Here is a 23,859-nt window from a genome sequence, read left to right on the forward strand (position 1 = left end):
TTTTCTAAAACAGGACTAAATCCCTTGTTTTAATCTGTATTGCCATCTTTTTTTTTTTTTTTTTTTTTTTCCAGAAGGACACCGTGTGTATGGTTCTTCACCTATGACCTGTGAACCCTTACCCGTCCCGACCGCCCGGAGAGGTTTTGGGAGCCAGAGGAGGTGGGTGTCGGTTCTGGAGCCGGGCAGGTGAGAGCTCAGTCCCGGCCAGGGGGAAGTTTGGAGGTAGTGGGGGGCTGCCAGGGTGGCTGGAGGTGGCGGGGGAGCTGGGGACACCCCTGGGTGGCCGGCACACTCACCCACCCTGTCTGCTGGAGCCACGGGGGCGAAGGGTTGAGGTCAGGGCAGTGCAGCTGGGATGAGGTTGACCGTGAATACAGCTGGTTATCTTTAATGCTGCTTCTCGTTTGGGGCTGGAACCAAAGCTGCTGGGCTTTTCTCCTGCCTGGGTGTGCGTCTCGTCTGTTGGGGACGAAGAAGCCCTGCCTCTACCGACAAAAGCAGGGTGTCGCCGGGCTGGGCACTGACACGGGTTTATGCCTGTGAGTTGTTAACAGGAATAGCTTAAAGCAGAAATCCCCTTTGAGTAAGTATGCACCACACCTGCTGGCTTCACCAGTCCATAGGAGAGAATGTAACTCTTCTTATTGTTTTTTTTTTTCAGCCTAAGAAATGTAAAGACCGGCCCCTATTTAGATGGGGGGTGGGGGGTGGGTGTCCAGAGCTGTTTGGACTCCCTTCATGCTTTTTTTTAACAAATGAATGTCTCATCAAGTAAGTGTATTTCACCATAAGATTCACCGGTGTAAACTCCTCCCCGAGGATTTTAGATGCTCCTGAACTACACCGCCCGCCCTGTCTTGCAAACCCTGTGCTTTCCTTTTCACGCTTCTTCCTCTATGTTTTAAAAGAAGCCTAAGGCCTACTGAATCGTCGTTATTACAGCTGAATCTGGTGATAGATTGCTCGAGGCCGATCTTTTTTCTTCCTCGTTTCCCTCTTGTTGCCCCACTCCCTTTCCCTTTTCTTCCCTTGACCCTGCTGGAGCCAGGGAGTGGTTTTGGCTCTCGGGTGAGGAAGGCTCAGGCCCCTCTGGCAGCCGTCGAATTGTTGATTATTTTTGCCGTTTGTTCACAATTTGGTGTCTCCGCGCTCCTGTTGTGTTACTTGAGTGCCTCTCGGGGATGTGAGAGAGGCTAGTCAGCTGAGGGTTTGTTATTTTAATTTTTTTTAATTACGTTAAAACCCTGCTCAGCCGTAAATCCCCTCCCTGGCAGTGGCGGCGGAGCTCACCCGCCGTCCCTCGCCTCTCCCTCCCACCCCCGACAGCCGTCTGCTTTTGGGGGGGGGGGGGGGGGACGACCCCTAAATCCCGCTCCGGCGAGACCCTCCCTGCCAGAGGCCCGGGCGGAGGGGAGGGGAGCGGCGCCGACCCCGCCGCCCGCCCGCTGTCGTTATCCCCCCGCGGGGAGCCCCGCCGCCGCCGCCGGGCGGGGAGGGCCGGGGCAGCGGGCCGCGCCATGGGCTCGGCGGCCGGCGGCGCCCTGAGGGAGGCCCGCGGCCGCCGTGGGCCGCAGCTGGGCCGGGACGGCGCGGAAGGGCGGCCGGGGGCGGCGGAGGCCCAGCGCCGCCATTAGGGGCCTCTGGCGCGGCTGCGGCGGGCCGGGGCTCGGCCGGAGGAGGGGAAACCCGCACGCCGTGAGTAGCACCGGGCACCGCCATCGCCGCGGGGGGAGAGCAGTGCTTGAGTGCAGGACCTGACCGGAGCGGGGTTACCGGGCGGGCTGGGCGGCAGCCAGGAGCTGGCCTGTCGTGGCAGACAGGACCCTGGGTCGCCTCCGCGCCATCTGCCCCCTTCTGCCGCCGAGGGGCTGATGCCTCCCCGGCTGACGGGGCACCCAAAAAGCCTTCTCTGACAAACATAAAGCAGCTGGGACGGCGTCGGTTGAAACCCGCGGCTTTAAACCACGCCTTTCCCCGCGCACCCCGCCGGTAACAGCCTGGGGTTGCTGCCGGGGTGCGGGTCGGAGGGCGCTGGGTGGTCGCTGGCTCCTCGCCCCCCGCAGCGCTGGCGGAGCCGGAGGGTTTCGCTTTCGGTTCTCGGGGGTGCAGCCCTTCAAACGGGAGAGGACGCTTATTCCAACCGTACATTAGCAAAGGAGAAAGTTGTGAGTTATCCTTGGAGTCAGAAAGTAGTCTTGATACCTTAAATTAGTCTTGCTGTCTGATTTCGGGGGGGGGGAATGTTTGTAAGTGTGGTGGAGTCAACACGGTGCTACAGTATGGCGAAAATAAGGCTTTTACTTTTTTCTATTTAGTGTCAACACACTCTTTTACCCCAAGGCAGTTTTGCGGTTTGTATTTACATCCTCTAACCTAGATTGTAATTCCAGACTAGACTCTCGCCTAGACTATACGTGTTGTAGCTCTGCAAACTGCATCTCAGAGACTCGTGTCCTCTTTTCAGTGATTTCAGTGGGACTCCACTTAGGTGACAGTCTGCAGGCGAAGGTTTAGATAAACTAAATGTTGTCCCATCGTTGAAAATGAGAAATAGCAACAGGGGATAAGGACGGAACATAAATCTTGCAAAGTGAAGTAGTTTTTTTTTAAAGCATCTTTGCTATTAAGCTCAGCAAGAAATGGTACTGATTTAATTTAACCAAAGAAGGCTTTACTTAGGTTTTGTTCAGTGGATTTTCATACAGGTGGATTTGTGCTTCCATAGGAGCCGTGTTAACTTCACTGCATCCTGACATGTTTTCTAACATGGATTCCTCGCTGAAATCTGTAGCTTCTGACTGGTTTTTTTCCTCTGTAGGTTCTTTGCTTCTGCTTTATGCCTCAGAAGTATTTCAGTTAATTTGTCTGTTTTGGTCACATTTGATAGCAGAGCTGGACTCGCAAAGGTTACAAGTTTTGTGAAAATCAGTGGCTGTGGAAAGGAGAGGGGCTTAAATTAGTATCCCCAGTAAGGAATAGGCAGTTAAGTTCACCATTTCATCTATTCAAGAAACATCAGACAAGTAATCTGTCCATGATAGCCATCGGTGATGATTATTACTATTATTAGCAGTGTCATGGTGCTAGCAGTGTTACGCATCTCTTGATTTGTTGTGAGGTTATTAAGCATGAGACAAAGATGCTCCTCCACTCTGCAGTCACAGGGACTGGAAAGGGACATGTGAGTGGTAAGCCAGGGGCAGTATAATGGTCTGTGGATTGTAAACCATCACATCTGTTACGATTACAATTTCAGAACTCTGTCATTAGAGGAGTATGTGCTGAAAAATCCACAAGTCCCATCTGTTTCGGTTTGAAGTTACTATATGAAATTATTTGTTTGGATACTAGTAAATATTGCATTTTCAGACTAGGAGACCATGCAAGACACTGTTGTTTGAAATTTTCTTCAAGGGTCTGAATAAAGGCCTGGGAGCTAAGGCTTCTGAGTTGCCACCTGGTCATTGACCAGCTGGAGTAATTAAAGCTTTTTAACCTAGATGCAGAACATTGCTTAAACATAGCTTTATGCTATGCAGGTGCACAGCCTGAAAACCAGCCAAAAAGAAACTGGTGCCTTAAAGTGCCATTCCTACGGACAGGCCCTGTGTTCCTTGGCAAGTAGTACAAAATGTGGGATTAGGTCTCTAATTTAAGGTGCTCAGTTGTGATTCTCTGAAGCAGCATGTGAAGAGAAATAGGTACTGCTAAAGGGCAATTCCTCCTGCCTCTCTGAGATACTACCCAGTGTCTAAGATGGTGTTAGAGACATGCTGTTTCTTTTTCATACATGATGTATAAAGTTGTCAAAAGGTGTATTAACATCATATTTCCTTTTTCTTGTTTGTTTGTTCCTGTGTTAGTATTGGTGGGACTAATAGGCTTAGCAGACTGAAAACAAAGGATCTTCATGACATCTTGCATCTGCAGGGTTGTGGCTCTGCACTGATGTCAGTTCAGCATTCAAGCAACATAATCCCATTACTTTTATAATCATAATTTGGCTTCGTGCAATAAGGCAAGATGGAGAAGACATTTAAGGCTGCTACAAAAAAAAAAAGTAGAAGTGTAGTTTAAGTGCAGGTTACAGAAGGCAATAGTCGCCAGCCACAAATATTGCTGTCCTCTTGGGGTTGGAGAAAACCAGCATGCAGAGACCAGACCCTCATTGCAGGGGAATTTTATTTTATTCCAAATGTATGGTTAATTTACATAGAATAGATCACATTTGTTTCAGACAAAAGTGTAGGAAATACTAGCAACAATTAGTTTAAATGAGGAAATAAAACTTTATTGCTTTATTATCTAGCGTTCTTTCATTCGTGCAGTGTCAGGACAAAAGGCTGGATAGATAACGTGTCCTTCTAGACACTAATTCATGCTTAGGGCTACTGTAGTGAAATACATTTGGTCTTGTCTGACATGGATATAATACTCTTTTTCTGAAGACTTTGTTTAAGGGAATACGTATGGCTATATCTCTAGCATAGGACCTTATGGAAAGTCAGGAAATCGGCTTGTTTTAACTGATGACAGTACAATTTGTGAGATGGTGACTTACACGTCTGATAGTTTGGCTGGAACAGATTCCCTTCTGTCTTACTATAATTCTTCATTTTTCTGATAGCATACTACTTTCCCCAAGCTATGAGACTTTATCCTCTGCTTTCAGTAATAGTTTCTCCCATTAGGGCTGCCTGCAAGCTTGCTGTAAAGTGCTTTATTGGGGAACGTGCCCAGAAACAGCCTGGCCCTTTCTGCTGAGAGACCAAGACAAGTGTTTGTGTATAGCTTACAAGGAATATCTCTTAGAGGAGAATGGATTCTGCAAACAAGCAATCTCGGAAGGGTACAGAAATCAAACGGATTGTGTTCTGTGCTTTCAGACTACAGGCTAAGTCTTGAAAACATGATTCCTGCAACTGTTCACACTGTCCTGAGTGCTCTGTATTTATGCTGCCACAGAAAGAACTGGTTACACTCGGAGGAGAAACACAAGAAACACTAAGGACTGAAATGCGCTTGCAGCTAAAGTATCCTCATCATGAATAGGTACACAACTATCAGACAGCTTGGTGATGGGACCTATGGCTCTGTCCTCCTAGGGAGAAGCATTGAATCTGGAGAGCTAATAGCCATTAAAAAGTAAGTATTTTCATTTGTTACTTAACAGTGGATGGTCCAGGTTTTTCTATTCTATGGTCCCCATCCCTTGATCATGCTGGTTTAAGTATTTCACATTCCATGCAACATTTGTATTTGGAGTTGTATTGGGGCAGCATGCAAAGCTCCTGTTCCTTGTATCCTCCAAAGCTCCAGCAGAAGATAAAGAGAGTGAGATATATAGGCTTATTGTAACAGTGCTCTGCTACTACGTGCAGTCAAACGTGTATTATGTATATTATTCCGCAATACTGCTTTGGAATCTGCACTCCCTTCTGTGCTGCTTACATGGAACGTGCATTTCATGGTCTAATTTCCAGTGAAATGTTAATATTGCAGTGATAATTAACACAATGGATCTCATTGTCCATTATCTATATCTTTAGATGCTATTACGTATTGGTCCTTTCAGCTTAAAATTTTCTTAAAATTCCTTGAGAAATCCCCTTGATTTTTTCTCTGCTGCTTCAGCAGTGAGCTCGGTTTATAAATGGCTTATTTGTCCTAGTTGTGGTAAAAGGCATCTGTAAAGCATTGCAGGCACCTTCCTGAAATACCGACCATGACCCAGGGACATACTTGTCAAAAGAGCTTTCAGTACAATGCTGTTTTGTATGAACAGTCAATAGCTGGCTTTAGCAACTTTCTCGATCTTCCGTACTCAGGGTATTTTTTCTGTATCAAACCTTGCCAGAGACACCTTTGATTTTCATTGTGTTACTTTCTTAGCTTACAGATTAATGCTAATCCATTACCAAGAACAGAAATGGTCTAGTGGCCGAACGTGCAAGACAATAACTGCAAAAACACTGCTAACGAAACCAAAAATAATTCAGACCCCTTCACAAAATAAAGGGCTTGTAGTTCTTAACCTATTCTAAGAGCTGATTTCAAACTGGGAACCTACTACAAGAGTAATACTGAATTGGTATTTAAGTCTGACAAAGACTCACATCTTCAAAGGGTGCCTAACTCCCTCTGAAATCCGGACTCTAATCAGCTGGGTATTTTTGTAAATTTAATGTGTGCCCTTCTGTGTGTGTGTGTGAACATGTGAGCCTTCATCCTGTTGGTCCTGAAGCATGGAGTTGTATGTGAAAGAACTGAGTCATAATCAAAATGCATATGAACAAATAGGACCATATGTTACACACAAATACTATGCTCAGAGTTTTATATTCTGGCTTCGGAGAAAACAGATCTGCCACACAGTCTGTTCGTGTTACAGCCAAGTTGCTTATAAGCTTTGGAAGGAAAGGCAGAATTCAAAAAGCGGTTGGCATGGAAGATGCAACTTGCAAGGGAGAGAGAAGCATAGGGCGCAGTGGACACTTAAAAATGAAGGAAAACAACTCAGAGGGGAAAGGTATTGAAATTACAGAGAAATCAAAATATAGAGAAGAGGAGCAAGAAGAATATGAAAGTTTGAGACCCAGTTAAGTGATTTAATTTGGTCTTCATTAGATTTGATTTGAAACTCAGACTGAGTTGTTCATAACTGTTGAAACCCTTGTTCTTTTTACAGTTAGTCCCTACTCCACCACATTATATACTGGAAAGAAAAATAGCATGCTCTGACTTGTTGAAGGCTCTGAAATTTTTGCAGCCATGTAGATACACAAAAAAAAGGCAATCCTGTGCAATAGTAATGCTTTTAAATTCTATTAGAGAGTACCTTGTCTAGAGATGTAAAATTTTTTGCCAAAGGAGGTAGCACCTTATATTTTGATGGAAAAACTGAATTGTTAAGATGTAAGGAGAGTTACAGGTCTAAGACCGGCTGATGTTCACTGTGTATTAATTGTTTTTTCCCCTCTACTATTGTAGAATGAAGAGAAAGTTTTATTCCTGGGAGGAATGCATGAACCTTCGAGAGGTTAAGGTACTTGTTTCATTCAGTAGTTGATTTTAAACTAGATGATCCTATCACATTTTCGGGTAACATTAAATTTTTTCCACCCCTTTTATCAAAACCTCCCCACAACATGAAGTGTGGCATATGGCATTACAGTTCTCTTTCCTGTCTCTGCATTTGAGTCTTTAGTCGTATAAAAATTCTTACTAAAACTCTGTAGTCTTATAAAAAAATCTTATGGTTGTAGAGAGCTGCTTCCTCCTTGCACTCCTGGAGAGTGAGAGAGCTTTCCTGTCACAAAACCTGGAGCTGATTGGTGTGTGTTTTTCAGAGCTTGAGAACACGTGCCCTTTGCTCGGCAAAAACCTTTGTACACGCAGTTGATTCTGGATAGTTGGTCTGGGGACAGTTCTAACACCAGCAAAGCTTTAGGGGTATGTTCTAAGGACCTCCCTTATTTTCTAGTCCTTGCTATCACTCTTGCGAACGTGCAGACAACCTAGGTCACTTTTCTTCCAGTATCATGTGTTGGTACTGTGTTGCTACAGCAAGGATGAATGTAGAATGCACCAAGAATCTAAAAAGAAGGGAGAATGAAGACCTAAATATGCTGGTTTAGGGTAGGATAGAGTTAACTTTCTTTACAGCAGTTTGTACGTCTTGAATTTGTGACCAAAACAGTGTTGATAACACAGGGGTGCTTTGTTTATTGGTGAGCGGTGCTTGTACAGCCTCAAGCCTTCTCTGTTTCTTGCGCTGATGGTGGGCAAGAGGCAGGGAGGGGGGACAGCCGGGACAGCTCAGCCCAGCTGACCAAAGGGATATTCCATGTGACATTGTGCTTAGCAGTAAAAGCTGGGGGACATTCGGAGTGATGGTATTTGTCTTCCAAAGTAGCCGTTATTGTGTGAAGGAGCCCTACTTTTCTGGAGGTGGCAGAACACCTGCCTGCCACTGGGAAGCAGTGAATGAATTCCTTATTTTGCTTTGCTTGCACATACAGCTTTTGCTCTATCTATTAAGCTGTCTATCTCAATCCATGAGTCTTCTCACTTTCTGCCATTCTGAACCTTTCCCCCATCCCACCGAGGGCAGATGAGCGAGCTCAGCTGCCTACCGGGTTAATCTACAATACCAAGGAAGAATTTCCAGGGTTGTATCTAGTCCTGAGTCTAACCTGACTGTTATCAGTGCAAGTACAGGAAGAGCGTAAATTCTGCCAGTAGGAAGTTACTTTTAGAGAAAATGCAATTGTTTTGGTGCCTACTGTGATGCCAAATAGCTGGCTTTTAAATGATCAGTGCATTAATTGACATGGGAATGCTTGGAGATCATAGAATGGTTAGAGTTGGAAGGGATCTTAAAGATCATTGAGTTCCAACCCCCCTGCCATGGGCCGGGACACCTCCACTAGAGCAGGTTGCTCAAAGCCCCATCCAGCCTGGCCTTGAACACTTCCAGGGATGGGGCATCCACAACTTCCCTGGGCAACCTGTTCCAGTGTCTCACCACCCTCACAGGAAAGAATTTCCTCCTAATATCTAATCTAAATCTCCGCTCTTCCAATTTAAAACCATTACCCCTTGTCCTGTCACTACATTTCCTGACAAAGAGTCCCTCTCTGGCTCTCCTGTAGGGCTCCCTTCAGATATTGGAAGGCTGCTACGTTCTCAGAGCTGTCTGATTATTTAAAATATTGAAGGATTTTTGAAGCCAAGTCTTCTGTATCAGTAAGATAGTTATTTCTTTTTCATTAGAGTAAGACCCTTGTAAAATCCTCTTTGTGTATTTTCTGCTTCTAGTCTTTGAAGAAATTAAACCATGCCAATGTGGTAAAGCTGAAAGAAGTTATCAGGGAAAATGATCATCTATATTTTGTGTTTGAATACATGAAGGAAAATCTTTATCAGTTAATGAAAGAAAGGTATGTGACAACATCACCCATTCTGGATATAAATTATTACTTGTGTAATGTGCTTTCAACACCCATGTTACTTTTCAAAGGACTCTGGATCATTTGCTTAGGCTTAGATCACTATGGCTTAAAACTGTGTGCTGCAGCAGGAGCTGTGGCTGTCACCTTAGAGCATATCCCAGATGGTTTAGTGAGAGTTTCCAGTGTCCCTTCCCAGATTAGCCTGGCACACAAATACAGCAGTCTTTTGAGAGTTAGGAACTGTGGACTTCTAACAGCCCTCATGCTGAAGAGGCATGGAACCTAGAACTTCTATTTCTAGGTAATTACTCCAACCAGCAATGCTTTTTCTGTTAGAGGATGGTATCACCACCTCCTCTCTTATGGCTTCCTCAAATAAATGAATATATAAAAAGTGGTTGAAAATGTAAACATGAGGGGTCAAATTTTGGATTGGTTCTAGGAATTTTTTTTTCCTTGCAATTTGAACTAACATGTCCAAAGACTGTATATTTCATTTGTCAGCAATCTTGATGAAATCTAGCTTTTTGATATTTGCTGGAGCATTAATTAAGTCTTAATTTTAGCCTTTGGACCATGATAGCATCCTCTAGAGGATAATTTGGGGCAAAATAGCTCCTTGCTTTGAGTTGTTCTCCAAGGAGGCCGTTTTCTCTCTATGAACCATAGAATCAGCCTGGGAGATGACAGTAATCTTACTTGATTTAACCAAGTAAGGTTATTGTTACAGTACATCTTTGTGAATTATGTTTAAAAAAGTATTTTATGTAGTAAAGTACTTACTATGCGTGTTTAGGTGCAGAACAAATTCAACTCAATTGTGCACATATATATGGATGCTGATTTTTAATTATATGAAATGATGAACCTTGAGAAAATCATTCAAGTGTGTAACATACAAACCAGTTATCTTTAGGAATTTCTTAGAAATGCTTGATATATCCTACCTCCTTATGAAAACAAAAAGAGCAGATGTCCATAAAAGTGTGCTACGCATCATACTCTCTCCAGTTTAGCTAGGCCTTGGACTGGTTAGACATTGTATAAATCAAACCTTTAAGAATGTGATTTAAGTCTTAGTTAAAATTGCCAGTCTTGCTGGAAGAGACTGCAGTGGAAATATGACTCTCTTTCTGCTGTAATTTAAAAAATAAGCAAGCAAATATGAAAAGCTGACTCTAGTAGCTGATCTCACTTCGGAAATATGTGATGGTCAGGTTTTTTGAAAGGAATCAAGCTGAGGAAATTGTATAAGGCCCAGGCTGTCCTCTTCATTCACTGTTAGCCTCTTTCTGAATAAAATTGTCACTGACTTTCACACCAACCCATCTCTGCTGTGTTTGGGAATGTTATTGGGAAAGTAAACTGTTTACATGAGGGTGCTTAAAATATATCTAGCAGTTCTATTGTCATTACCTTTTATTTTATGTTCATTAGATAGCATAAGCTAATATGCGAACTTAATAATTAATATTTATTTCTTCTCTTTTCTTTTATCCCACAGAAACAAACTGTTTCCTGAGTCTACAGTTAGGAATATTATGTATCAGATCCTGCAAGGGCTTGCATTTATCCATAAGCATGGTAGGTTATATTTGAGCTATAAATGTTTTGAATTAGAGTGATATAGTATCTGCGTAAGTTTGTGGGGTTTTTTTAATGAGTATACTAACAATTACATTATTAACTTTAGTAAAGGGAATGATCAAAAGAATTGCACTATATGAGAGATTCAGATTGCAGAAAATATCCTTATTTTATAGTTGACTGATGTTAGTCTGAAGGTTTGCTCAGTTCCTTTTCTGTAGATTTCTACTTTCTCAGACTGTCGTCTGGCCACTTTCTAAAAACTCTTCTGATATTAATGGTCACATTTATTGATAGATTTAGAGGTCCCCTGAGGTTGAGAATAAAGGAAAAAATAGTTTTTTCTCAAGGTACACACAGATACCTGAATAAAATGTACCGTCTCTGTAAGATACAGTGGAAGTAATAAAGTCTGAGTGACAAACAGCTTTCATTGCATGGCCTTCCAACTAATATTTACAATAATGATAAAAGCTAAAGTTGATATACTAGCCAGTAGTAACAAGACCCCCTTAACTAATAAAAAAAACCTACTTATTTTAATGATAACTTCCTCACCATGTTTTTCTGCCCTCTGCAATTCTGCCTGCTAAATACACAGTAGTGTATGTTGCTGGTCAGCGCTTGGGGTTGTCGGAAGAGAACTAACATCAGTGGCCAAAGTCCTGGAAGTGAAAGGCTTGTAGGACCAGCATTTCAGTTCACTTGACACATTTAACCAAATCAGAAATTCCAGTCTGTTCCCGTAAGATACAAAAGACTTAAATAATATTATTTTTCTGGTTTAATTTGCAAAAATCTAAGCCAGCTTTTTTAAATAAATTGTCAAATGGATCATAACCTTGCAGAATACTTTTTGCTGCTATTTAACTTACTGTAGTAAAGAATGTACAGTTTTGTGTCAAAAGTAACTATCCTGTTCACTGCTACACACTAGACTGATATTTCTGCCAAGATCTTGCAAATCCGTAACTACAAAGATTTGGAAATTCATGGCAAGCCTGACAGGATAGTCTTGGTGGTCTTGTGGCTCACAGTGTAAAGCCAGATGTCCCAAGATTCTCTCTGCAACAGTTTTGGAAAAAATCACATGAACTTTTTTTGTCCTATCTTTATTTCTATGTTCTACTCCTGTATGGTATAGAAATGTTTGTGAAGTAAACTTTTTTATGTTCTTTGGCCATCCAAAGCACCCTTTCATATTTCAATACACAATCGATTGCTCTTTTTACAGGTTTGCCATGAAATAAATCACCTCAAAAGTATTCTGTTGGTGCATTGCATGTCTGTGCAGCAAAATACAGAACTGATTGTCCTAAATGCTAAAAGCAACCTTGATTGCTCTGTCTGGTACCTTCCATTAAGAGACAGTAGTTCAAGCTGGCACCAGAATATCTACTTAATATCCCTAGGAAGGACGTAATCTGCTGGTTGGTAAAAATGTGCAGCAGTGTCTTCAGAGACATCAAGCATTAATCTGGCAAACAAAAGTTAATATACTGGATGATGTAGACACATCCTGTGTGGATGTTCATTTTGTTCTCTGTGGGAGTATATTCAAGGCCACGGAAAAAACTAAACATGTTGGACAGTCTCTGAAAAGGTGGTTATAGGACTCTAGTAAGGCACTACAGAAGGAGCTTTGTCTAGGATACAGTGGTCTCAGATGCCTGCAAGAAAGAAGCATAAGGACAAGTTTTCCAGATAAAGGGTGGAAGGAAATTTCAGAGACAGTAATATTCTAGCCCTTTTCTCTCATTTGTATTAAGAGAGCTCTTGCCAAATGGGCATTTGTGATCAAGTTTTGCTGAACACAGCACTAAAAAATACACTGAGATCCTCTGTCTGATAGGGTGATCAGTAATTGAGTGCTTGCAGATTATTAAATTCTCAGATTTAAAAAGGAGTTTCAAAGTGCAAAAAAAAAAAACTACCTCATGTTTTAATTTGTATTCTGTTTAAAAGAACTTTTGAAGTAATTTTCTGATGTCTCTATTGCACCGTTTTCAACACAATTAGAATTAGTATCACTTGAAAGGAAGCCATCTGACTGAATACTCTGAACTGTTAGATGATAGTCAGCTTGTATATACTGTTCTTCACAGTCTGACTGAACAACCGTTACACTGACTAGCTCTGTTGATCACACAAGGCTTTGAACTCTTGTGTTGTGCTATTCAAGATTCAGCAGTAAGAACTAAAGCAAAACAATCCAGGTGGAAAATAAAGGTTACAGCTTGGGGTGGCATTGCAACGCACATCAATATTTCATTTGAATTTTAGGGTTCTTTCACAGAGACTTGAAACCCGAAAACCTCCTTTGCATGGGACCAGAACTTGTGAAAATAGCGGACTTTGGCTTAGCCCGAGAAATCAGATCTAGACCTCCTTACACCGACTATGTATCCACAAGGTGGTAAGTGCTAGTATTTGCCTACCGTGTGTGAAACTTAAAATCCAGAAGTAAAGAAATAGAGTATTAAATTTGCGCTGAAGGTAATACCACTTTTGATGCCTCCTTTCTATGAAGCTTTTATTTAAGCTTGGCATAATTTGAAAAGCTTCAGTTAGTGCAAGACAGTTTACAGATGGCAGCAGCATGGGAACAAAGAGGGACCTGAGAAGACAGGTGGGATGTGCTGGGACTGGTGCATGTCAGGAAGGCATTAGAGAGCTTACAAGAGCTTATGTAGGTTTTAATTCTTCATTCTGGAAAAAAAAAAAGTGAAGTCTTATGTTTAGGATAGGAACTTTTTTAAGGGATGTTTATTATAACAAAGAATGAAGAGATGAATGGTTTCATGTATGTCTGTTTGACTTGTGTAGGTTTTTTTAATTATTATTATTTTTGTCTTCTCTTACAGGTATAGGGCTCCTGAAGTCCTCCTGAGATCCACCAACTATAGTTCTCCAATAGATATTTGGGCTGTTGGTTGTATAATGGCAGAAGTTTACACACTGAGGCCTCTCTTTCCAGGCGCCAGTGAAATTGATACTGTATTCAAAATTTGCCAAGTCTTGGGGACGCCAAAGAAGGTAGCTACAGTGACATTCCACACTGCAATAATACTGGAGGTGTTCTGCAATACAGAATGGCACAATAGCAGTAAGCATAAAAGTAATTTGTTTTCATGCTTACTGCTATTGTATGGCATTGATCTCAGATATAGTAAACTAAATGAAAACTGATTTTCTGTGCATAAGCATTATGTAATTATGCTATAAAACCTGACATTTAGAGGAGGAGAAATAAACCCATCAACAGCAAACAAGGTAATTGGGCTGAGATATCATTAGGTGGAAATTTCATTTTCTCTTGCATATTGCATGTAAACCTATGGTTTAAGAGGCTAGAATTTGGAATCATGGCAAGTCTCCTGTGACCCGATTCAATTTGTGCCTTTGACTTGACCAGATGTAAAGCAAGACCTGCCTCTCAGCAGAGGTTTGAGGTGAAAATGGTAGTGAAATTTTGAAAACAGGTTAGAGCAAGCTGGAGGCAGCCTATTGCTGGTAGGAGAATATATGTTAGTGTACTTGGGCACTATGATGTTTTACAGCTGAACTTTCTTTGTGATTGGAAATCTCATTCTTCCAGAACGACTGGCCTGAAGGCTACCAACTTTCAGCCTCCATGAATTTTCGCTGGCCTCAGTGTGTACCTAACAACCTAAAAACCCTCATACCTAATGCTAGCAGTGAAGCGGTGCAGCTCATGAGAGACATGCTGCAGTGGGACCCCAAAAAGCGGCCAACAGCTAGTCAGGTTTGGTTTTGTTTTCTTTCTCTCACCTCTGCCGATGACACTTCTTTTCACTGCAAGACACCTTTTATAGACAGTCATTTAGCACTTGCTCAGGGGCACAGTTCTTGGAAGGGAGGAGAGCAGAAGCCAAGAACAATTTGCAAGACAAAGGGGAGTAATTAAAAGGGAGTGATCAATCTCTTGCATGCAACATCAACTGCGTGGGGTGTGCGCTCAATGATCAAGTATGTGACTGCAGTGTGAATAATTACATCTGCTGATTCCCACCCCAGAAAAAAGGAAATAAAATTTGTACTGTCACATAGGGCTAGAGTAAGCTAAAAACTTTAGTTTCCCAGGTTGTATCCTGATGTCTTCGTTATGTTTTAGGCACTTCGATATCCGTACTTCCAGGTTGGGCATGTCCTGGGTGTTCAGGAACTGGTGAAACAAAAGGAACTGCAAAATAAATCATCTCTGCATATTAAGCCTGTCCCTCCAGCACAACCCCCTCCGAAACCTCATGCCCGCATTTCGTCAAGGCCTTTTCAACAAAACCAGTCTTCTCAGCATTTGGTTTACCCATACAAGACAGAGAACTCTGGGGCTGAGCACAGTAACTACTTACAGGAGGACAAGTCTAACCAGGTTCTTCTGCCTGCAATTCACAATAAGGTTCCTCAGCAGGTAAAGGTCCATCTAGCGTAAGATACACCTCCTGATATACTGCCTGATTTTTCCTTAATTATGTTTCCTTTTCTTGTTCTCTTTCATAAGGTTCTTATATTTTACTAAAAGGACAGGAAATGGGAATAAAGAATAGTTATGACTTTCTGCTAGAAACTGGAAGTTACTGTGTTGAAATCTAAGCCAAATTGCTATAAAACCAGCAATTTGATTTCTCATTTCAAAGCCATTTTATGCCTCCCTTTGTTGTAAAGCACCACTTAAAGAATTTTGACGCTGTGATTTCATACAAGTAAAAAGGATGTGCAGTGGTCAGAATATTAATGGGACCGATGCCAGAGAGAAAAAGTATTAAGCTAAATAGTACTGAAATGAGGAGGGAGGGGGGCTATGCCTTCATCCATTTAAGGCATCCAATTTAAGTGACTGAGAATAATAGTCCCTTTGGGTTTCTATACTGGCCATGGGAAACAGCAGATTCTTCTTTCAGCATTAGAAGCTACCGTTTCTGTTGATTATATGTGGAGATTGAATTCATAAGATAGATGATGAGAGCAGACAGTGTGAATGATGCCGCTGCTGCAGAGAGATCCATCTTGAGTAGGATCAGTACTGGCCACGTACAGAGTTGTGCAAGGTTGAAATGTACTGATGAGCTTAAATGGCTGAAGAGACATAATTTTGTACCCGTGCTGTCCCACAAGAAAAATACATTTTGTAATGTCTAGGCACAGGCTTATGGAAACATGAATGTGGCTGCAGTTTTGTACTCTTAAGGTGGGTCGAGAAATAAAAATTGAGTGTGAGCTAGTTGTTTTGGAGATGTATAGTGAAATATAAATAGAATTGGAATTGAGAGCTAAGAAATTTAAATCTATTCTTCTGTCAGTGCAGGTTACTTAATTACAGGCTGAAATACAGAAGATAAGAAATAACATCTACAGGCTCCACATTGTGTTCTTAGCATGTTTAATGAAAGATAAGGATTCTGTTATTACAGGTCTACTACCACTGTTACTCTTTGAGACAGGAAAAAAAAGTCCTCTTTGTTCCTATCACCTGGTTCGTGGTGTAAGTGTGTGTGTTTGTTTCTTTTCAATCTTTATATCAGAAAACATCTGCTGGAACTGAGAATATAAATGGTGAACTTAAACCAAAACCTAGGCGGAGATGGGGACATCTTGCTAGAACAGTGAAGAGTTCCGAAGACTGGGATGACTTGGAAGACCTCGATTTCAGCTCTTCCATCACAAAGATGGACTTGAAAAACAAGAAGAGACAGAGCGATGAAACTCTTTGTAGGTAAGTTGGTTTATTTTATTTTCATGTGCTGTTTGGTCTGATTTCCTTAGACTTTGCCTCTTTTTTTTCATAATGTTCCTCTTTATGGTTTCTATGGATCTAGAAACATACGTGGCCTCAAGTTGCACCAGGGGAGGTTCAGATTGGATATTAGGAAAAAATTTTTACACTGGAAGGGTTATTAAGCATTGGAGTGGGCTGCCCAGGGAAGTGGTTGAGGCACCATCCCTGGAGGTGTTCAAAAGACAGGTTGACATAGTGCTTAGAGACATGATTTAGAGATCGTTTTTATCAGAGTTACATTAATGGTTGGACTAGATGATCTTAAAGGTCCCTTCCAACCTAGACAATTCTATGATTCTATCCAGGGCAGTAAAGGACATGCAGCTTGTCTCTCTCCTGCTTTGCCTTGGCTGCTTGTTGAATGCTGACCTTTGAATTGCAACACCTTTTTTGATGGACAGTGCCCCCTTCTGTACAATTCCTTGTTCATTTTTACCCACTGAAAATGATGTGTAGCTTAAGTCTTCCCAAGTTAATCTTTGAATATGTGTTTTCTATTTCACATACAAACCATTTTTGCATATTCCATGCATACAAACTGTTTGGGATGACTTTAAGCTGCAGTTTCATGGATCATACACAGAAGAGGAAAAACTGAACTCGAGCGATTTATGAAAACTTTAAAAGCAATATGTAAGGGAAATAGAAGCGCAAATCTGATTTTCAGGGGCACATGTATGTCTTCAGGCTGAAAATATTCCCTGTTGCCTGTGTGTTCGTGCTGTAGCAAATGCAGTATGAGGAAATGATTCCTGGAGATGAGAAGGCCAACTTGTGGATAAACGTATGCTACAAAAATTGAACTAAGTGTAGCAATTTTTGCGTTAACAGATTTGAAAGCATTTTGGACCTGAAGCCTTCAGATGCTGTAGGCTCTGGGAGCAGCGCACCTTCCCATGCGACCTTTCCACAGCAGGATACTCCCACATTGCGAGTTTCTGCAGCAAAGCAGCACTACCTGAGACATTCTAGGTATCTGCCTGGTTAGTAAAAAATACTTACTTATTTTTCTTCTTGTAATACCAACAGCAGTATAAAGTAGTCGTTGCTACATGAGGCTTTATCCCTTGAGCTTGTGAATGGGGGTACTGCTTAAAGAAAATGAAGAGAACAAGAGCTTTGCTACTGTAGATGGTCATGATACAAATTATATTCTAGCAGTCCAGCAACTAGATAAATCCTGCTTACAAGAAGGGGACAGGATAGCTGGTACTTCTTCCTCCTGCTGGATGCTCTTATGCTTTGAAGCGTGTTAGAAAATGTCTGTTAATTTGGCAAGCTATTCCCTGTTTCCCTAAGAAGGATAAGACTGGTCTTCTAGACTGGAAAAGAAAGTGCCTTAAGTTTACCTCATGAACATATAATACCATGAGCAACAGAAGCTAAGTAATAGTGGGAATGTGCTTTGCTGTAGCTTGGAGTTAAATAGAACGCAAATCTGTGTCTCTATAGAGGAACCGCGTGCCTGTCTTCATGTTGACCTCTGCTGTACTGAGACCAGCACTGGGGCAGGAGGAAGTGAAGGAGGCGGACAGCATGCCTGTCTGTATTTAAAATGAGCTGAATATAAATGTGTCCCCTTTCCTCATTTCTGTTTATAAAGGCAGTGTTAGCTGTTCATTAACTTGTAGTAGTAGTACTTCAAAATCAATTATTTAAACTAGAAGATATCACGATGATAGACTCAGTCTTTTTTACTGAAACATTTAATTTCAGTGACTTCCAAACTGGATCGCTTAAGTAGAGTTTTCGTAGCTAAAAGTTGTGTTACTACAGGAGGTTGTAAAACACATTGATCTCAAACTCACTTTTGCTTTACTATAAATTACAGGCACATCTTTGCATGTTAGATACCCTGCTTAAATATGGGATGTGTATTAAATACAAATAATATGTGACATGAACTCTGTGCAAACAGTTTGCAGCAATCTGTGGTTTCAATAGATGCACTAAAGAAGAGTACAGTGCTATGAGAAATGAGATCTGCCATTATTTACTCTCAGGTTATCTTGTCGCTCTTAAAGTAAAATGCTGTGTTTAACACAAAGCATAAATTTCATTTACATAGTGAACTTCACTTCTGTGACTTGACATTATTTGTGGCCTTGATGTAAGGATCCTGTCCCTTGACATAAGCAGCCATTGATGGCAGTGGAACTATTTACACTATTATCTTTGCCCGAATGGGGGCCTGTGGCCAGCCATAGCATTCCTATATGAGAGGATGGGAGGGAACCCAGAGGCGTGTTAGAGTGAAAAGGCTTTGCTTGAGTTCACTGAACTGGACAACTGCTCTAAGATTGTGTATCAGATGTAATTAATGCAAACCTCTCTAACAGATTTCACTGTGGTTATTTTTGCAATAGGAATAAGCACAAGGAATAGCATAGTCTCCACTTCAAACAAAGAATCTGTTCCATCTAATCCCTGGCCCAGTTCTGGTTTGCCTGGGAAAGCTGCTGGTTTGGGAGGAAGTATTAACAGGATGAATTCAGGTAAGAAACTGTGCTTAACGCTCTGAGAAAAGATAACAGGTGATGTCTCCGCAATTCCAGACAGCTGTATTTTGGAGTCACTCACTTCAAATACATTGTCAGCTTCAAAGATGTCTGCTACTGTGTCTGTTCTTTCTGTTGAAATCAGTTCTGAGCACTGTTCTGTGGACTTAGAGACAACCTTAAACTGAAACACAGTAACTTCTTCTAACGAATCCCCAAAAGTCTGGTTTGAAGTACCACATGCATAGAAGGTTGGACATCTTAGGTCTGTTCAACCTGAAAGGCTTCATCTCACCTTCAATTTCCCTCATCAGTTTTTGTAAGTTGTATTTTCAGGTTTCCAAATTATTTTAGCCCAGCTGGTGCGTAAATGGTCATAGAGGAGGAAGCTGCTCTAAATTGAACTATCCATACATGCCTCTCTTGTTACGTGAATGAAGCAAATAAACTCTTATCATCTATCATCGTGTCTTTTAATTGATGCTGTTTGAAATAGTGGAATAATTACAGCTTTGAAAATTTTAGACAAAAGCAAAATTCTTCAATTTTTTCTTCTTCAGGTTTTTGGGGCATTTGGTATTTCAGGTATTTAATCCCTATTATTTGATTTGCAGTAATTAATTTGTAGCTTTTTACAATTAGATTTTACCAGATGTACTTAAACATATTGATGTTTCTAGATTTTATCTATGTGTTCTCTCTGAATCTTTCTTGGCTTCAGGTTTTCATGTAACATTACAGTTCTGCAGCACAGTATTTGTTTTGTATGTGTTATGAAAGTGTTTGAGAAAATTTCTGTTGAATCTTGGCCCAAAGAAGCATTTTGGGCCTTCAGAAACTCTTGTTTAAATAATAAAAATCTTAAGATTTTGGATGTAATTTAGTAAGAAAGTTGTTCTTTAAAGATTCAAGATGGGAGGATGTTGTAAGTGGCTGAACTACATGAGAACCTAGCACATGTCTCCTTCCTGGCTCTTTACAAGTTTTTTGCTGCTTTTGTAGCTGTGTAGGATATCATTAGATTTTTCCCTTTTGTACTTTTTGCCATCATTTCCCGCAATATGTGTTGCCACTGCTCCGCTGCTCTAGTACGTTATAGGCATATGTGCCATGGATCTGCTCTGTGCATGCTAACTTGGTCAGTGTCCATCTGTTGATGACTCAACGCAGTTTTATTTATAACTATTTTTGATCCAATTTCTACAGCTTACTCTACAGGTCACTCAGATCTGTTCCTGCTCATCCTGGGACAAGTTTTGTAGCTGACTTTCCAAATCTGGAACGTGAATCTGTCCCAATTCATTAAGCTCTTACTGACTTGAGTAAGAGTTTTGAGTAGCACCAGAGTCCCAGATTCACTGCATAGAAACCAAGAAACTCAGTTGCTGAAAGTCAAACAAAATAATTGCAACTGAAATGTTAAGTTTTGGAAGCTTTGAGAAACCTTGAAAAAGCTGAGATGTCCCGGAAAAGCAGAAATTGCCCTTGTAGGAGTGCAGTTTGTACCTGTTTTCCATTCATCGTTAATGCAGTCATGCTGACAGTCCCCTGAATGCAGACATCTATAGGATCTGTGGATTTGTAGTGCCTTCAATGAAGTTCTTGTGTTCACTAGTCCATGATCAGGCTTGATCTTAAATATGACCCATCAATGCATACCTTTATCATCACCTGGTGATAGTCTGGGAGATCCAGTGCGTTGAGCTCAAGCGTTCCTTGCTGTTTCTTTCAGGGCCCGTGGGATCAAGCGGTCTCACTAGTGGTTATATCCCTTCGTTTCTGAAGAAGGAAGTCGGCTCTGCTGGGCAGAGGGTTCAGTTAGCACCTGTTGTGGATCCGTCTTCTAGTAAGTGCAGTACCAAAGTTGTCTTGGTCCCTTGCTCATTACTCTAGTAATGCTGTATATATGCAGCCCTGAACTATATGCCTTTGCTTTGCTTTATCTATAAAGATTTGACTGACTGGAACTACAGTTCATAGACTTGCAGAACTTCATATGGAGAAGGACATACTTTGTTTTTACTTTATGAAATACGTGGTTTTATCCACAGCGTGTTTCAGTGGGGCCTGGAGGCTGGTGTGAGAGCTGGCACAGAACTCACACTTGTCAAATCAATGATATAAATGCTCCTTGTCTGATAAGGTTTTAGTGATTTGATCCACTGTTGTTTCACATCAGCAAATTCTATTACAAAGAGAGTCTTTTTTCCTGAAGAAATAAGGACCTGGACCTTTTTTAATGTGGACAGCTACTCGCTGAACCTCTGTCTCATGGCATTTACTTTTGTCCCTTAGATTATGCTTCTCTGAAGTCAGTAAGACCCCATCTGGGACGGCCGTTGTTCAATTCACCTACAAAAGGCACACCAAGGTTAATGCCTCTCCCGCCGCCAGCTCAGCCCATCCACGGCCGCGTCGACTGGTCTGCCAAGTACGGTGCTCACCGGTGATGTGTGGAAATACTCTCAGAACCAGTGCGTGTTTCCCATGAAACGGTGGCTGACACAAGACAATTCGATACCGTTTTGTATGCCTGTAAATTTAAAAGAAACAGATCTTCTATGAGTGAGACATTTTGAAGGGTTTGTTTTTTTTTTTTTTTATTTTTATTTGTATTAATTTGAATGCAATCTTGTACCTTTTTGTATAAAATCGTTTTGTTATATAATTGGGTCCAGTTATTTTCATAAATCTGATACATTTTGTATATATGGCTTAGGGGGTTTGGCATTTTTATACGACAAATTTTTATAACAAGCTTTTTTAAAATTTTAACTTTTCCTTTATTAGATTCAACTTTTTTATAAAAGTGGATAAGAAAAGCAGAATGGTGCAATATTGCAGTGGAAGAGAAGTACTGAGGAAGGGGCATTCATTAGACATTTTCTGAAGTTTATGTGCTAAATGAGGCTGTATAATTTCAGTGATGCCACGTCTTGATGCCTCGCTTCTGTTGTCCTGTACTCATTTGCTTTGTACTGCCATCGAAGGACTGAGTGACCAACAGTCTAAACTCTCCTTTGCAGTCACTGAGAGGCTGCTGAAGGTCAGTGGGAGGCTTTTTTTTTTTTTTTTTTTAATTTATTTTTGCCTTTACAATGTTTTTCTTGGACTGCTGTCCAGTTTTCCAGCTCCATTCTTTTGCTTTTACCAAATTTGGAGAATCTTCCTGTTTGGCGACGGGTGAATATGCTTCTGTAGATCTGTTTTCTGACACAGTGCTCTTTTGTCCCGCTTCAAAGTTGCTTCTTGGCATTGTTCTCTATGAAATAGAAGGTGGACCTACCTCTGTTAAATTCATTTAAATTGTCTAATGACTTCTAAGGAGAAAAATCCGATTCCGCTGCTTCCTTTTTTTTGTTGTTCTTGGGACTGTAAGATCTGAAGAGACGTTTAAGACAGTATTAACAATTCTAAAGCTGGTTTCAGAGTACCAAAGTATTAGTGATACGCCAGCAGCGGCGTTTAAGGAAACAGTATCTGTGTGGCTGATTTAATTTTCACAACAGTTTTAAATCAGTTTTGGGAAAAAAACCAACCAAAAATCCAGAGGAAAAGAGTCAGTTTAAGCTTACTTCAGTTCTTCTTCACTTCAACACGTTGTGAAGAATACGTCAGCTTCTGTAAATTAGGCCCCCAGGATCTACTGGGAAACACGGGACCTTACCTGGTCCTGCTAAAAAACGTGCTAAAATTGTGGTTGATTTCACAGAAAGCGATGCAGCTCTTTGAAGAGCAGTTTAACTGGCTTTATAAGAGAAAATGAATTATCAGGTTATAGAGGGGAAAAAAAAATAATAACCCTTTAGTCTGGTTTAATTCTGCACTGGAAAGGAGCGCCAGAGTCCGGCCATCAGCAAAAGGTTCGGTTAGATCACAGTCGGCATGTGGGTGGGTGTTCCTGCACCTCCTTCCGCAGAAGGCAGATAAAACAGTGCAGTGCAGTGGGAGAGCGTCTTTTGTAGCTGCGTTTCAGAAGAGCACCACCAAAGCTGAGGTGTATGGAAACGGTCACCTTTTGGGAAACCCATCTGAGCTCGTTTCATGAACAGATCAGGCGAATCCTGCATTTATGAGACTTAAATCCAGTCTGAAGGGATCAGAGCAGGTCTGGTTCTCAGCGTCTGGCCCTTTCAAAGGAGCTGAATGGTTAGTGTGTTGGTGAGACCCTCTCTGTGGGATCTGCCAGCACCCACACAGGGCAGCCCCGGTGGACTGGAGGCTGCAGGTGACACAGGTGGGACGTGGGGGGAAACGGTACCCTGGAGTAGGCTGCTGGCTCAGTGCTACGGGGGGAACCGTGAGGAGCCGTCACTGCTTTTACGGACTCAGTCCCCAGCGAGACAGTACAAGACGACAAGGGAGCAGAAGAGTCTCTATGTATTTAAAAAAAAAAAAAAGCATACATATAAGACTTACACATGCCAAGGACATGTTATGTGTCCAGCTACTCCGTTATTTGTTGTATGTAGGATAGGAGTGCTAATTCCAAACCAAACTGCTTCCAAAGCAGCGATGCCCACGCAGAGCAATAAAATAAAGCAGCCGTTGGACTTCTGAAGCACACACTGATGGTGTCTTTGGGTAAGCGGAAAGGGAAATGTGTATATTTGTGTTAGAACTGGAAAGATAATTGTTTCTCTTGGTGGAAATAAATATCTGTATTTATGTCTAGATATCATTTAATTTATTTTATCAGCAAATAATTGCTCTCAATTATAATAATTGGTGTCCTGAACCTTTCCTAAGTATCCCTAGAACTAAGTAGGCAATTTAACTAGTCTGTTCCATACCCTTTAATTCCCACTAGTGAAAGCAGGAGACGAACAAGTCACAGGAACGGGCTGCTGAGGCTTGGAATTATCCTACTTAACCGCAGGCACCTAAGCGTGAGCGCCTTTGCTGTGAGCTGACTCTAAACCAGTGGTGAGTGAAAATCATCTCAAGAGAAATTGGTCTCACTGACAACCGAGTAGCCGTCTGGAGGTGCCCAGGTCTTTCCGCTAAGGATGGGGACTAC

At 41.6% G+C, this 23,859-nt stretch overlaps 1 protein-coding gene across 1 annotated transcript; it reads left to right on the forward strand.

Annotated features, from left to right (window-relative positions):
* Window positions 1–1,602: 1,602 nt before the first annotated feature.
* Window positions 1,603–23,225, forward strand: CILK1 (ciliogenesis associated kinase 1). The gene is made up of 14 exons (XM_074153167.1): window positions 1,603–1,698; window positions 4,890–5,148; window positions 6,994–7,048; window positions 8,824–8,945; window positions 10,462–10,541; window positions 12,828–12,960; window positions 13,409–13,580; window positions 14,143–14,310; window positions 14,680–14,976; window positions 16,088–16,278; window positions 17,173–17,324; window positions 18,708–18,836; window positions 20,572–20,685; window positions 21,135–23,225. Exons 2-14 carry the CDS (start codon window positions 5,048–5,050, stop codon window positions 21,287–21,289), a joined length of 1,869 nt encoding a protein of 622 aa, XP_074009268.1. The 5' UTR covers window positions 1,603–1,698; window positions 4,890–5,047; the 3' UTR covers window positions 21,290–23,225.
* The last annotated feature ends 634 nt before the right edge of the window (window positions 23,226–23,859 follow it).

This window comes from Numenius arquata, chromosome 9 (genome assembly GCF_964106895.1).
Source record: "Numenius arquata chromosome 9, bNumArq3.hap1.1, whole genome shotgun sequence".
Taxonomy (NCBI): domain Eukaryota; kingdom Metazoa; phylum Chordata; class Aves; order Charadriiformes; family Scolopacidae; genus Numenius; species Numenius arquata.